Source organism: Antechinus flavipes, chromosome 4 (genome assembly GCF_016432865.1).
Source record: "Antechinus flavipes isolate AdamAnt ecotype Samford, QLD, Australia chromosome 4, AdamAnt_v2, whole genome shotgun sequence".
Classification (NCBI taxonomy): Eukaryota; Metazoa; Chordata; class Mammalia; order Dasyuromorphia; family Dasyuridae; genus Antechinus; species Antechinus flavipes.
The window spans coordinates 458,650,126-458,665,142 of NC_067401.1; the positions used below are offsets into that span (position 1 = coordinate 458,650,126).

The 15,017-nt window shown below is 36.8% G+C and overlaps 1 protein-coding gene across 2 annotated transcripts in view; it reads right to left on the reverse strand.

Annotated features, from left to right (window-relative positions):
* Window positions 1–15,017, reverse strand: part of LOC127563170 (biotin-dependent 3-methylcrotonyl-coenzyme A carboxylase beta1 subunit-like) — a 46,695-nt gene that overhangs the window by 18,789 nt on the left and 12,889 nt on the right. Inside the window, exons 3-6 of one of the 2 annotated variants that reach the window (XM_051999453.1) lie at window positions 11,854–12,032; window positions 7,984–8,064; window positions 7,032–7,210; window positions 5,975–6,167 (exon numbers count right to left, since the gene is read on the reverse strand). In XM_051999453.1, the coding sequence (XP_051855413.1) occupies window positions 5,975–6,167; window positions 7,032–7,210; window positions 7,984–8,064; window positions 11,854–12,032 (632 nt within the window). The remainder of the gene's footprint in view (window positions 1–5,974; window positions 6,168–7,031; window positions 7,211–7,983; window positions 8,065–11,853; window positions 12,033–15,017) is intronic. The other variant, XM_051999454.1, reaches the window with a different exon arrangement.

Genomic DNA, 15,017 nt, shown 5'->3' on the forward strand with positions numbered 1-15,017 from the left:
ACTGCTAGAGGGTTCTAGCAGAGGGAGGGTAGAGGTGGGAACTGGCAGAAGTTAAGTATAGACAAAATTTCATACCACATACCAAGGTGTTGTTTCTCTAAAAAAGTATCGATGACTGTTAAGGACCATGCCTGGGTGAAGGGCAGGTCATTTCTCTGAGAGCCTCTGCAGCTGTGGATCATGACACCTGATAGAGGTGTGGGGCAGCCTTTGCTGATGCACGTGTTCCTTGTAGATTGGGAAATAAATTGGAGGCAAGAGGGAAGAGGAGAGAGGTCAGACAACGCAACTGCCTCTCAATCTCCTTGTATCATCATCCACTTACATGAAGAGATCCATTCTACACATCTGAGTTAGACCTCCAGCAGCCACTGGCAAGTGGTTCCCGTATCACAACAAGTGACACAGGTGATATCTTGATTTGATATCTTGATTTGTGTGTAAATTGAATTTAAGTGAGGCAGAGTTGCTCAAAATTGTCAGTGTCACTCTCTCTTCCAGTCTTCAGAGATCAGTGACAAGATGAAAATCTAGATAGCTTGTGTTGGCCTGAGATGGCTTTGGGATCTTTGATGTCTGACCAAGCTCTAAGCATCCCACAGTGCTGCTTCAGCCATTTTCATGACAATTAGAACAGACCATCCTCTTCTGTCCATTCCACTACCTTCTGGGAAGTCTTCACGTGTCTTGGTGGTTTAGTCTGTCTGTCAAGATGGTTAACTGTGGGGTTAACGTACCTCTGTTTTATCTTTTTGGTATATGATTTTGGAGCCATAGGTGAGGCTTGAGTGCCAGGTGGGTACTAAAGATGGATGAGCAGCCCTGAAAATGGCTCTGAGAGTCCTCCCACCAGAAGGCCTAGCTCCTTCTGAAACATCCCCTATAACCCATATACCAAGATAATCTCCAAATGGATGCATGACTAAAAGGCATTTCCTAAGCCAACAAGAGAATCAAGGAACAAGTTATTTGTCAGATCTATGCATAAGGGGGAGTCTGAAACTAAGCAAAACATGGAAGAGGATCACAGAAGATAAAAAGGGAAATTTTAATTTAGAAAAATTAAGTTTTTACAGGAACAAAATGAATATAGCTAAAATGAGAAGGAAAATGGGTAATTGGGGAGAAATTTCTGCAGTATCTTTGTTAAGGGTCTCATTTTCTTCTCTTTTTTTTTTTCTTTTCTTATTAAACTAAATATAAAATGTGGGGAAAAAAACAGAAAAAAGAGAAAATGAATTTTAAAAAGCAAAATAAAATATTGTCATGTGCCCAGCAGAGCATCAGGGAGGATTCAAAATATATAATGATATATTTCTATTTCAAGAAAGCATATGTTATAAATAGAAGAAATTGTCCATCTTTTCTGTGCTTTTTTGTAAGTTATTCTTTTGTTCTCTTTTGCACACTTTTTACTTTATTCTTTCCCCCCACCTTTTATCCCCTTCATCTCCCCAAGCAGGCTACAATTAAGCATAGATAGATGTGGATACACACACACATATACCCATAGGCCTACACACATGTACATATACCTACATACATAGACCTACATGTGTACATATCCATATATACTCAGACACACACACACACACACATATATACACATATACATACATATATTGATTGAATCTTTGTTTGACTTAATCTAAAATCAATAATTACTAGCCCTACTTTTCTTTTCCTAATAAATTCTACTCCTATGCTAGTTGTAGTGTTTGTATATATCTCTTATCCTACCAACTCTTATATTTTAATTCTGCTCCTTAACTTGACTTGCTATTACTTAACCTCCCTCTGCCCATGGATCCCTCCCTTATCTTCTTTCTTCATCTTTCCCTTTCCTTTTTATCCCATTCCCATTAATCTACACAACTTATCCTACTGCCATAAATCTACACATCCTTCTATACCCCACCTCATCCTATTCTCTCTCTATTTTTTTATAGATTTTGGAGGGTGCTATATCTTCATGGCATATATCTATATGGAACACATGGTATGTATACATACATTGTGTGTGTGTGTATGTATATGGAACAATATCATGTATATGTATTGTGTTCCCTATTTAATTGATTCCAGATGTAAATAGGTTTTCAGAACTATGAGCTCTTCCCTCATCTCTGTTATCTATTTCTTCCTCTGCATCTCATTTGTATAACATAAGTACTATTTTTACCTTTTCCTAGATAGTATTGCTTTTTTAGAATCGGATCATACTCAACTCTGCCCCAATCTTTCTTTTGGCTTGCCTAATTACTGATGTTAATCTTAAATATATGGTATACATTTCCATGTACAATATGCACAACTTGTCCATGATGAGTTCCTTGAAACTAATCTTTGATATTGGCTCTTATATGTTAAATTTTCTATTAAGTTTGGGTTTGGTTAAGACAAAATCCTGAAAACCTGCAAATTTGTTGAATGTGCATGTTTTGTTCTTGTTCAATATTATAGATAATCTTTCTGGATATATTTTTGGCTGCAGACCAAGTTCTTTTGATTGGTTAATGTATATTATTTCTGGACCTGCAGTTTTTTATGGTTACTGCTTATAAATCCTGTACAATTCTAATTGTAGCTACAGCATATTTGAATTGTGAGAGGGTTTTTTTTTTGGTGTGTTTGTTTTTTTGTAAAATTTACTCTTTGATCTGGGAGGTTTCAATATTTGTCAATGATATTCCTATGTGTTTTCCAGAAAGGATCTCTTTGTGAAGGCGATAGAGGGATTTTTTTTTTTCTATTTTTACTTTCCCCTTGCGTTGTAGCACTCCAGAACAATTTTCTTTAATTATTTCTTTCATTATTGAGTCAAGGTTCTTTTTTTTTTTTTGGTCAATTTTCAAAGAAATATTTTCTTCTTTATGATTCTATCTCCTTTTCTAGTTATTAATTTTTTTCCCCACAATCTTCTTGGGAGTTCTTTTGGATTGTTTTTCTTTTAGTTTTTCCTCAATCTCTCTCACTTGATTTTAATTTTTTTTTTATTTTTCTATAAATTCTTTCTGGGTAGATAGCCATTTAACATTATTCTTTGGGGATAGAAGAGACTTTTTTTTTTTTACTTTACTGTTCTCTGAAGATGAGCTCCAGTCTTCCTTATTCCCATAGTAAGTTTCTATGTTTGGGTTCTTTCTTCATTGTTTATTCATTTAAAAAAAATAAGAACTATTAGTGAAAACATCTCTAATCTTGGGGTAGGGGGTGGTGTCTCTAGCTTCACTTAAACTCTCCTCTCTGACCTGTAACCTCAAACAAAACCTCTCCCCTCCTACAAGTGCCTGCAGGCAGAAGAGTCCCTCTTTTAAAAGTCCTGCTTTTAGACTACTGATGTGCTGGTTCCTTCTCATTCAGGGCTTTATCTCTGCAGCACAGCTGGGCCTGTAGTTTCTAATCAGCAGAGGTTCCCTCCATCTGTCCACACTTGGACCTCTAATTCCTCATGCTATTGAGGAGGTAGACTTTCTTGTAGTTGGTACTGAGGTTCCAGCTCAATCCAGACAGCCCCAGGGCTTTCTGCTGGTTGTTCTGTGAAGCTAGCCTCCATGTATTTGCTCTTCACACTAGTTAATCCCAGTTTTGGGGTGTTCTGATCTTCTCAGATTATCCCAGAAGAACCCCTTTTCTGCCCCAAGTTTTCTTCGTTTTTTACCAGCTTATGTTCACCCTGAAGCCCAAATTTATTGTCTTTGTGGAAAAAAATCTGGAAAGCTTAAAATTCTCTGAACTATTCTTCCATCCTCCCAGAATCTTCCCCCAAGGATCTCATTTTCTAAAATATATAAGGAACTAGCTCAAATTTAGAAGAATAAGAGCCATTACTCAGTTGATGAATTAATAAAGTCCTAAGTCTGGAGCTAAGAAGAACTGAGTTTACATTTAGACACAAACATTGATCTTGGTGGAGAAATCATTTAACTATATCCATCTCAATTTCCATCTCTGTAAAGTGAGGTAATAATTGCATCTACCTCACATGGTTAGTGTGAAAAGTTAATGAAATAATGTTTGTAAAGCAGACCACAAATTTTACAGTGCTATATGACTGCTATTGTTCTTGTGATTATTAAAATAAAAAGTGGAAGTTATAGAGGGGAAGAGCAGGGAAAATCATCTTTGCAGCAAATTTCTCTAATAAAGGTCTCATTTCCATAGTATATTAAAAAAAAAACTGATTCACATTTATAAATACAAGAGCTGTTCCACAATTGATAAATAGCCTAAGACAGTGTTCAAAAAGAAGAAATACAAACCATCATCTATCATACACAGACATAGTTGAATATATATATTCAAATAACTATGAGAGATACACATTAAAACAACGTTGAGGTTCAACTTCACATATTTCAGTTTAACAGAAGTTATAAAAATGGAAAATGACAACTTGGAAGAAAGCAGGCTCATTAAAACCCTACTGGTGGAGCTGAGAACTTGGTCCAGTCATTATAGAAAGAAATTTGGAACTTTGTCACTAAAAGTCACTCAACTGTGACTATCCTCTGACTCATATATTTCATAAAAAGTCCTATATCCCAAACAAATCACAGAAGAAGAAAAAAGAACTCATATATACAAAAACATTTGTGGTAGCCCTCTAGGTAGTGACAAATAATGTCAACTTTGTAAAGACTGATGATTTAGGAGGACTTAAGAATGCCAAACAATACAATGGGCAATCATGAATTCCAGGAGACTAAAGATGGAGCACACTGCACACCAAGAAGATAAATGAGGAAATACACAGTTTTTGAACATGAGTGAATGAAGCATTCATGAACACTTCCAATGAAGCGTTTACTAAGTATTTACTATGGGCAAAGCACTATGCTAAATGCTGAGGATACAAAGAGAAAAGGAAGGCAATCCCCACCCTCAAGGAGCTTGTTTGCATTCCCATATCCATGAGATCACAAAACAAAAATGCTAAAATGTCAAGTGTCTTGCTGAAATGTCAAATTTATTTACACAAGAAGACAACTCTAAGGGTTCTAAGACTCCAAGATAGTGTCACTCACACAGTAGTGTTTTGTTTTACTAAATGCTAGCTGATTGAATTAGTTTATCATTATTGCCAAAGTTTTGTTTTCTTAGGTACAGATCTTGAAGGGAATTTAGGAATCATTTAGTCCAACCCCCTCATTTTACAAGTTAAGAAATTGAGGAGAATAACATTTTCAAGAAAAAGCAAAGGGAAAATGTTTAATAAATGCCTAAAATATACCAGGCATTGTACTTTACAAATGTTTTCTTGTTTGATCCTCACAATGATACTGAGAGGTAGGTGCTATTATTATCTCCATTTTACAATTAAGGAAACTGAGGCAAAATTGTTTTTAGTGACTTACACAGGATCTCACAATGAAAATTTGATGGCAATTTGAACTCAGGTCTTCCTGACTTCAGGCCCGACACTCTATTCATTGCACCACCTAGCTGCTCCAGAGCTAGTAAGAAATAGATAGAATCCTGACACAGCTTCAGCACTCTTTCCACTGTTTTTTTCATTACCATTAACCTGAATGAATATCTGACACACTCATGAGGCTTTCTCATTAAACCATAAGATACTTGCCTAAATTCCCTTTTAAAATGGAATCCTTCCTAATTAAAGGGATTAATCCCAATTGTGGTTAAAGTGGAGGCCTTCCTTGTTAAGGGACATGTCAATTCTCTGAGAGCCTCCACAACTGTGGATCATAACATCTGAAGGAGTTGCAGGGCAACCTTTGCTGACATAGGTGTTGCAGACTGGGAATGAGATAAATTAGAGGGAGGAGGAGAGAGGTCAAACAACACAACGGCCTCTCAGTCAAAGAGGTCAGAGAACAGCAACTGCCTCTCAGTCTCCTTGTGTCATCCTCTCACAAGAGGAGAGCCATTCTGGGTTGGATCTCCAGCAGCCACTGTCAGGTGGCTCCCTTATATTCCAACAGCTCCCGTGTATTCCAACACTTCTGCTTACCAGTTTCACATCTAGGCTACATTCATGGTTCTGTGGGGCCAAAGCTTTCAGCTCCTCTGGGCTGTATAAGGGATCATCATACTCCACAGACTCTTTGACATGCTTTCCACAATTGAAGGTCATCACAATACTCCGAACCTGTTCATAGGCTTCTTCCTCTGTAGATGTGATATAATCAATACCGCCACTGACTCTAAGAGAAAAAGAGGTTAGGGACTAATAGAAAAATCATATTTCAACACATTAAAAATGTAATTAGTGAAAACCCAAGCCATAAATTATATTTCAATATTTTTAGGGCTCTGTGATATCAATAGTAAAAGTTCTCAGTCAAATAACTCAGATCATGACTCATTTGTGGTCCACGAGGGCCACAATCTAAGGCTGAAAGAGACCTTCAAGGTCATCCACTCTCTCATTCTACATACAAAGAAACAGGGATCCAAAAAAATAAAATAGCTTTCCCAAGATCATACAGATGGCAGGACCTCACCTGCCATGAATCATCCCATAAGGATCTTTGCACTCAACAATTTCTTCTAAATCTTCAAATCCTATGCTTATCCATACAGCAGGTTGGCAAGTCTACTATGGGCAGGCCAGTTCCCTACACCTTTGTGGGTACAAAGAAAATGATGGAACATTTCTTGCCCTCAAAGAACTTATACTCTTCTGGGAGAATGAAGCATCTATTTAGATCAGTAAAAGCCAAGTACTCACAAAAGTATCTTAAGCGTTAGAGATCATTGACAGCCAAAGGGGTCAGGAGAGACCTTGGGAAAGACCACAGAAGCTAGTAGGGACATCAAAGGCTGTCCAGTCCAAGCCCTTCCTTCTGCAGATAAATAAACTGAGGCTCAGACAGGTCAACGTTCCTGAGGTCACATGGGTGACCAGAATTTAAATTTAGGTCTTTCTGACTATCCACTGTACCTCTAATGCTCATAATGGGGAAAAGAAAGGGAAATACTATCAAATCATATTGGGAAAATTAGGGAGGAGCCACTTTCTGTGGAGGGCTTTAAATGTCAAGATGAGAGAACAATATTTTCCCTACCGAGAATGCAGAGTGGCTCCACCTAGCTCTTCAACAGAAATATCTTCTCCTGTAGCAGCTTTTACCAGGGGAGGCCCAGCAAGAAACATGGAGCCAATCTTGTCTATGATGATAGTTTCATCTGCAATACTAGGAACATAGGCAGCTCCGGCGATGCAAGAACCGCACACCACTGCCACCTAGGGAGAGCAGGAGACTTAAATGTAGACATGGGCTTTCAGCTGTTAATACCGCTATTAACCCTCACTCCCAAGGACTCATCTTAACAGCCTTTAACGTATAGTTTTCTGATCCAAGAACCAAGTTCTTGGATCACTGGATCTTAAATGTTTCTAGACACTTCTAGACATAGGAAGAATGTGTAGAACCTAAATAATATCAACAATTTGAGCCAGCTTGAAAATGTGTATATCTCAATATAGAAAACTCTGAAACACTTTCCAGATAGAGGGATAGATAGAAAGAGACAGAGAGAGATAGAAAGAGACAGAGACAGAGAGAGACAGACAGAGACAGAGAGAGACAGAGACAGAGACAGAAAGAGAGACAGAGACAGAGAGAGACAGAGAGAGACAGAGAGAGACAGAAAGAGACAGAAAGAGAGACAGAGAGAGACAGAGACAGAGAGAGACAGAGACAGAAACAGAGAAAGACAGAGACAGAAACAGAGAGAGGCAGAGACAGAAACAGAGAGAGACACAGAAACAGACACAGAGACAGACACAAAGAGAGAGATATGGAGGGAGGGAAGGAGAAGGAGAGATGAAACATTTATTAAATGATTACTATGTGACAAGCAGTGTATTAAGTGCTGGAGATAAAAACAAAATATTGTCTGCTCTCAAAGGGCTTAAATTCTAAGAGAAGAGAGATCACATAAAAGAGAGAGAAACAACAGGGAGTTGTGGCAAGGGAGGAGACCCGCTACATCTTCACTGCACTGGCAAGTTACCTGAGGAATCTTCATAGAGGACATGAGAGCTACATTATAGAAAATTCTTCCACCATGGCAATGATCTGGGAAAATTTCTGCCTAGAAAACCAAACATAAAGGTTCAAAGATTGATTCTCATTGGCCAGAAATATGATCAATTTCCAAATATGATCCCTTCTATATACCAGTGAATTACAACTGGATTTGTAAAAATTACTTTTCATTAAAAGTCAGGTAAATAAATCTCAGTGATCACCAGTCTAAATAAGAGGATGGGCACAAGGACAGTGGAAATATTGTTCACAAATCTGAATCTAAGCTCCTCTGCGGACAGGGTCTGGTTCAATTTAAACCTGAAAGGAACTATGGCAAAGTGATAGTGGACAGACCTTGGACCAGGAAGACTTAAGTTGCTGTCCAGTCTCTAAAACATCCTCGCTATATAGCTGGTCCAAAAAAAAAAATCTAACCTCCCTGTGCCTCAGGCTATTCTCTTAAATTTCAATTTGAAAAATTTGTAACATGAGTGACAGAAAGAGTCCTCAATATTAATTGAATTATAAATCTAATTTCTAACTCCTTTTAGAATGGAGTAGATGGTTAAATTTTGGATTGGGTTTTCTTTTAAAACAACCTGTTTGTAACAAAAAAAAAAAGGTTTCTAAAGTGGGATTTACTTTTTTATTAAAGATTTTTAATTTTCAAAATATATATAAAAGACTATTTTTTTTCCTAAGGCAATTGGGGTTAAATGACTTGCCCAGGATCACACAGCTAGGCAGTGTTGTGTCTGAGGACAGATTTGAACTCAGATCCTCTTAACTTCAGGGCTGGTACTCTATCTACTATGCCACCTACCTGCCTCTAAATGGATATTTTTCCAATATTAACCTTTGCAAAACCTTGTGTTCCAATTTTTTACCCCCCACTCTCTCCCCTGGATAGCAAGTAATACAATATATGTTAAACATGGTAAAAATATGTTAAATCCAATATATGCCTATATATTTTTATAATTATCTTGCTGCACAAGAAAAAATCAAAGAAAGAAAGAAATAAAGAGAAATAAAACAACATGCAAGCAAACAATAACAAAAAGAGTGAAAATGCTATGTTGAGATCTACACTCAGTTCCCACAGTTCTCTCTGGGTGCAGATTCTCTTCATCACAAAAATCAATGGAACTGGCCTGGACCATCTCATTGTTAAGAAGAGCCGTGTCCATCAGAATTGATCATCGTATAATCTTGTTACTGTGTACAATATTCTCTTGATTCTATTCACTTCACTCAGCATCTGTTCATATAAATCTTTGAAATCATCCTGCGATTGTTTCATATAGAACAATAGTATTCCATCAGACCCACAATGTATTCAGCCATTCCCCAACTGATGGGCATCCACTCAGTTTCCAGTTTCTTGCCACTACACAAAAGGTTGCCACAAACATTTTTGCACATGTGGATCCCTTTCCCTCCTTTAGTATCTCTTTGGGATATAAGCCCAGTAGTAACACTGCTGGATCAAAGGGTATGTACAGTTTGATAGCCCTTTGTGCATAGTTCCAAATTGCTCTCCAGAATGATTGGATCACTTCACAACTCCACCAACGATGTATTAGTGTCCCGGTTTTCTCAATCCCCTCCAACATGTATCATCTTTTCCTATCATCTTAACCAACCTGAGAGATTTTTGTGATATCTCAGAGTTGTCTTAATTTGTATTTCTCTGAGCAATAATGATTTAGAGCACCTCTTCATATGACTAGAAATGGTTTTAATTTCTTCATCTGAAAATTGTCTATCCAGTATCCTTTGACCATTTATCAACTGAAGTAAAATGAGAGTTATTTTAATGAACAACCCACCAAGAGAATCTAGTTAAATAAGTGAAAGGATACTCTGACTAAATACTTTTATTATTCTCTAGTATAAAAACTCAAAGTTACTTCTAGCAAAAGGTTGTATTTGGGAATGAATAGGCTGCGTTGTAATCAGAGTTTTGCACCCTATTCAAGCTTCACAAAGCATAATTGTAGTCAGTAACATGAAGAGGACATTAAATTAACTTTTAAAATACAGATTTCTTGAGGGGAAGAGATAAAGACCCCCAGGCAAAGCAAGGACATGCCACATTTGAGTATAGAGAACCTTGCCCTGTGATCCAGTGGGAAGAGAGTTATTATCTAGTTGCTTCTTTTCCAAGGAATTCCCATATAGAAACTCTCTCTATTAATTCAGATTAGTGATTCATTTATTACTTACAGTCTTAGTGAGCTATCTGGTGATACTGAGAGCTTAGATGACTTTTCAGCCCATGATCATATAGCTAATTTATTTCAGAGACAGGTGAGGGAACCCAGATCTTCTTGACTCTTAGACCAGTCAACCAACTACCTATTATGTAATTCTACCTCTCAACTAATTCCAATTTTAGTCAAATTTTTTCCCCTGAGGCAATTGGGGTTAAGTGATTTGTCCAGGGTCACACAGCTAGGAAGTATTAAATGTCTGAGACCAGATTTGATCTGACTTCTGGGCTGGTACTCTATCCACTACACCACCTCACTGCTCCTTAGTCATTGATTTTTGTTTAAATGATGTTAGGATCAGTGGTTTCCTTGTTACTACTGAAAGGAAACAAATGCTCTAGACACTTTGGTAAAAAGCTCTAGTCACCTGACCCTAGTTATGGTTCAATTGGCAGGCAGTTCCTAATGCATCAAAGGCAGGTGAGCAAGCTCTATCAAAAAAAAATAATAATAATAAGGTAATCTCTGCTAGAAATTAAGCCTTGTTCAAAGATCTGTGGGGACAAACATATTAAAGAAATGACTTACAAAAGGAAATAAATGTCTGAGTCAGCAGAGAAAGAGAAAAGAAATTGTCACATATGGTTAGTAGTTGAATTTTCACACAAGGCCATGGATAATATAGTTGATAGAAGTTTTTATTTGCTTTAAAAATTCATCTCTGTAATCTATCATTTTTCTGACTCTTTCTTTGTCCATCCATCATCTCCCACGTATCATCTTTTTAGCTAGCTAGCTACCTTTGCCTTTTCTGGAAGTATCTATTCCATTCTATACAAGGATACTTTATTCTCATCAAGAAGCTGGAAAATAGTGAGATGTTGTATAAACTATCATCTCCAAAAGGGAAACTACCAAGCTTTGGGCATATATGGCTATTATTTAACATTGGCAGAAATACAAATATAGTCTTTTTGAAGTCATTGGGAAATTCACCTGTTCATTTTTATTTATTGACTGTGGTTCTCAATGTTCTTTTCTCTTCTTGGTTGTTGGCTTTTTTTTTTTTTTTGGTAAACTGCCACTACAAACATTCAACACATCCCTAGTCACTAGGAGGTCCTCAGTGAGATCTGATTTCAATTAAGCTGTTCTTTTCTTGTGGTCATAAGAGAGCTTGTTCTCAAGACTTTGATTCATAATGACTACATTTTGGATAGATTTTTAATATAGACAGAAACTTTTTTCCATCGATGTCCTTGATACCTCATGTAGAAAGAAAGAAAAGTATAAAGATCATGAAATTTGCCCAATTATACCTAATGATGTATGTACCCTATGCTTGGAAAGCACTCCCCAATTATCTCCACTCATGGGCTTCCTTACTCCCTTCACTGTCCGGTTGAAATATCCTCTCCTCCATGAGACCTTTGCTCATCCTCCTAGAGATTCCCCCAGTTCCTGAGTATTTATTTTGTATCTAAGTCAGATACACTTATACATGTACATATTGTGTCCCCCAACACGTTCTTTGGAAACAGAGGCTGTTTCATTTTGGTCTTTATATCCTCAACACTTAGGAGGCATATAGGAGGCATTTAATAAGTGCTTATTGGTTTAATTTTCTGGGAAAATACCTGTAGGGGCAGAAATGCTCCTCCACTGTCCATCAAATACACTGTTGGCAAACGGTTCAAAATTGCGATGTTTTGAGCTCGAAGATGTTTCTTCACTGTGATAGGATACAGAGTTCCTCCCTTCACTGTTGCATCATTGGCAATTAACATGCACCAAAGTCCACATATTTTCCCAATTCCTATGGGATAATGTACATTTGGCTATTTAATTCAATTTGGCTATTAAATTTAATTTAATTCCCCCTCAAACATCATTGGATTTAAATTGTCTAACTATTCACAAGAGATAATGTGGCTCCTCCCAGAGAATGTAAAACACTTTGAGGGAAGCAAATGTTTCCTATTTGTGTTTGTCTTAGATCTTTCTATCTTGACTTTGACACAGACAATCTTCCTCTTCCTGACACTTTCTTTTCTCTAAATTTTAGTAATTCTGCTCACTCCTGCTTTTCCTCCTGCAAGCCACTCCTCTGTCTCCTTTGTCATATCTTCATTCATGTCACTCCTGTCCCCCAGTCTCTTATCCTGGGCCTTCATTCCCTTTCCATATATTATTTCTTCTAGTAATCTGATCATTTCTCATAAATTCATCATTTCTGTATTCCAAACTCAAGATAGAGACCTTTGTGGAGGCTCTCCTGCCTCCTGCACTGAAACCAAGACCCATTCTGGAGGCTCTCCAGAATGGATGTTGGTTTCAGTGGGGAAAATGCAAGAGACAGAAGAGCCACTAGGAAGTTGGCCAAATCTTCTCTGTCTCTGGTTGAGTTAGGCCTAGTTTATATACTCTATTACAATTATATCATTGCACTATGCTGATTATAAACCAATCATTATGTCACTAGGGAACTATTATTTGTTGTAAGATAAAATCAATCATACTGAACTAGAGAATTCACATGCTAAACTAGATAACCATTGTCTTATCAATTCCACTAAGTTAACACCTTGTTGTAAGATTAAATCAATCATACTGAATTCCTGCCCTTTACACCCACCATCTCAACAAAGTGCTTAGCACACAGCAAGCACTTAATAAATGCTAATTGATGATGTTGATGATTCTCATGTTTACTTATTCTACTCCAACCTCTCTGCTGACCACTAGTTTTGAATCTCTAGTAAATATCTTAAACTCAACATGTTCAAAACTGATTTCATCATTCCCCCAAATCCTTTACCCATGCCCCAACTTCAATTTCTACCTTCATAAAATGTCTTGTTCATAATAATAACTACTTATAATTTAAACCTCTGCATTAGGGATTCAAAGAAAGGAAAAACCTTCTCTCCTCTGACGTAGTTACCATCCTGGTACAAAACACTCATTACATCCCTGTTGGAGTATTGGGATAGCCTCACGATGGCTCTCTCTGACTCATTTCTCCCCACTGCATTCTCTACCCGCCAATTCCTAACTCCTCCACTCAGTTGCCAAATGAATCTTCCAAAAGCTTACCACTGCTCCTCCATTCCATAAATTCTAATTATTTCCTATTTATTCTAAGATCCAATATAAAATCCTTTGGTTCTAGAGCCTAAATAACCTGGCCTTTTCTGCATTTCCATTCTTCTTACATGTTACTCCCTTCCACATACTCCACAATCCAATGACATTGACCTCCTTGATGTTCTTCCTGAACTTTTTTCCTCCTTACTTCTGCTTTTTAGCTTCCTTTGAATCTCAGCTAAAGTCCCACCTCTGGTCAAAAGCCTTTCCCAATTCTCCAGAATCTCAGTACCTTTTTCTTGAGACAATCACCAATGTATCCTGTCTATAACTTGTTTTTATATAATTGTTTGCATATTGTTTCCCCCATTGGTCTGGGAGCTCATTAAGGACAGAGACCATGTAAGGATTTTTTTTCCTTTCTTTGAATTCCTAATGCTTTGCACAGCACCTTATTCACAGGGGGCCTTTAATAAATGCTTGTTGGCTGATAAAATGTGGAGAGGCTTATCACCAGGAGTCTGGCCACTAGATGATTGTTTCATGGATTCTCAGGACTAAGAATCTAAGAAAAATGCCAAATAACTCTTGGTTCTCTGCTGAAGATAAGAAGAAAGAATTTCATAGGGCATATAATTATTTTATATAACAGTTTTCATTATAAGAAATTGTAAAAAAAAAAAAAAAAAAAAAAAACCAAGACTACTCCAAAAATAATAACAAGTATTTGTATAGAACTTCTAGGTTTTCAAAGAATTTAAAATGTGTTGATATGTCAATATATGTGATATAGGATGAGGAGGTAGAGAAATTCTACATAGAGTTCTTAAGATCCTCCCTCAAACCCTAAATAGTTTTGAGGCAAAGCTAGAAAGGGATAAGCAAGGGCAGTGAAAAATGTTAGAAAATGTATTTTAGTTTAAGAATATGATTTTCAGAAGTCCATAGACTTGTTTAGGTCTATTGTTCAAAAATCCAGCGTGCTTTCTAAAAGCAGATAGAAGCACTAGGTATGGTAAGCAGAAAATAAAATTACTCTCACACAAACATATTGACTCCATCTTAATAAGAAGTATGTGAGTGGTTATCCACATGGAGATTATTTCTAAATCATCTCCCTGCATATAATCAGACTATCCATTTCTTAAAGCAAAGCTAAAAATCAATACCAAGTTAGAAGAACTGATACAAAATAGAAGACACAGCATCTAACTCAACTATTTAAACAAGCTATTGATGTCAAAAGACAGACATTAGCATGACGTATTACCATTTCCTGAGAAAGCTTCTCCAATTTAAAACAATTAAAAAAGTGAACTGGCTAAAAGCAAAGAAAGTACTTTAGTCAGCAAAGACTTTGTTCTTGTCAAACTGAGGGATGTGAACACAAAGACAGTGTTAGATTAAATATAAACTGATTGGTAGAATCTTATAAAAGATGATAGAGGGAAAAGGCATCATTTCAAAATCTTTCTGTGAGATAATCATGGTCATTATGCCAAAATGATGAGAGAAAGCAGAGAAAGATGAGTATTAACCAATATTATTAAAGAATATTGGAACAAAATATTAACCAAAAAAGACAATAGTAAATATTTTCACCCTGACCAGATTGTAGCAATACCAATTAACCACAGGGACAATTCAACATTAGGTTAACTATAAACCTCCTGAGTTATGTTAATAATATCCTCAGAACATTTAAAATGAAACC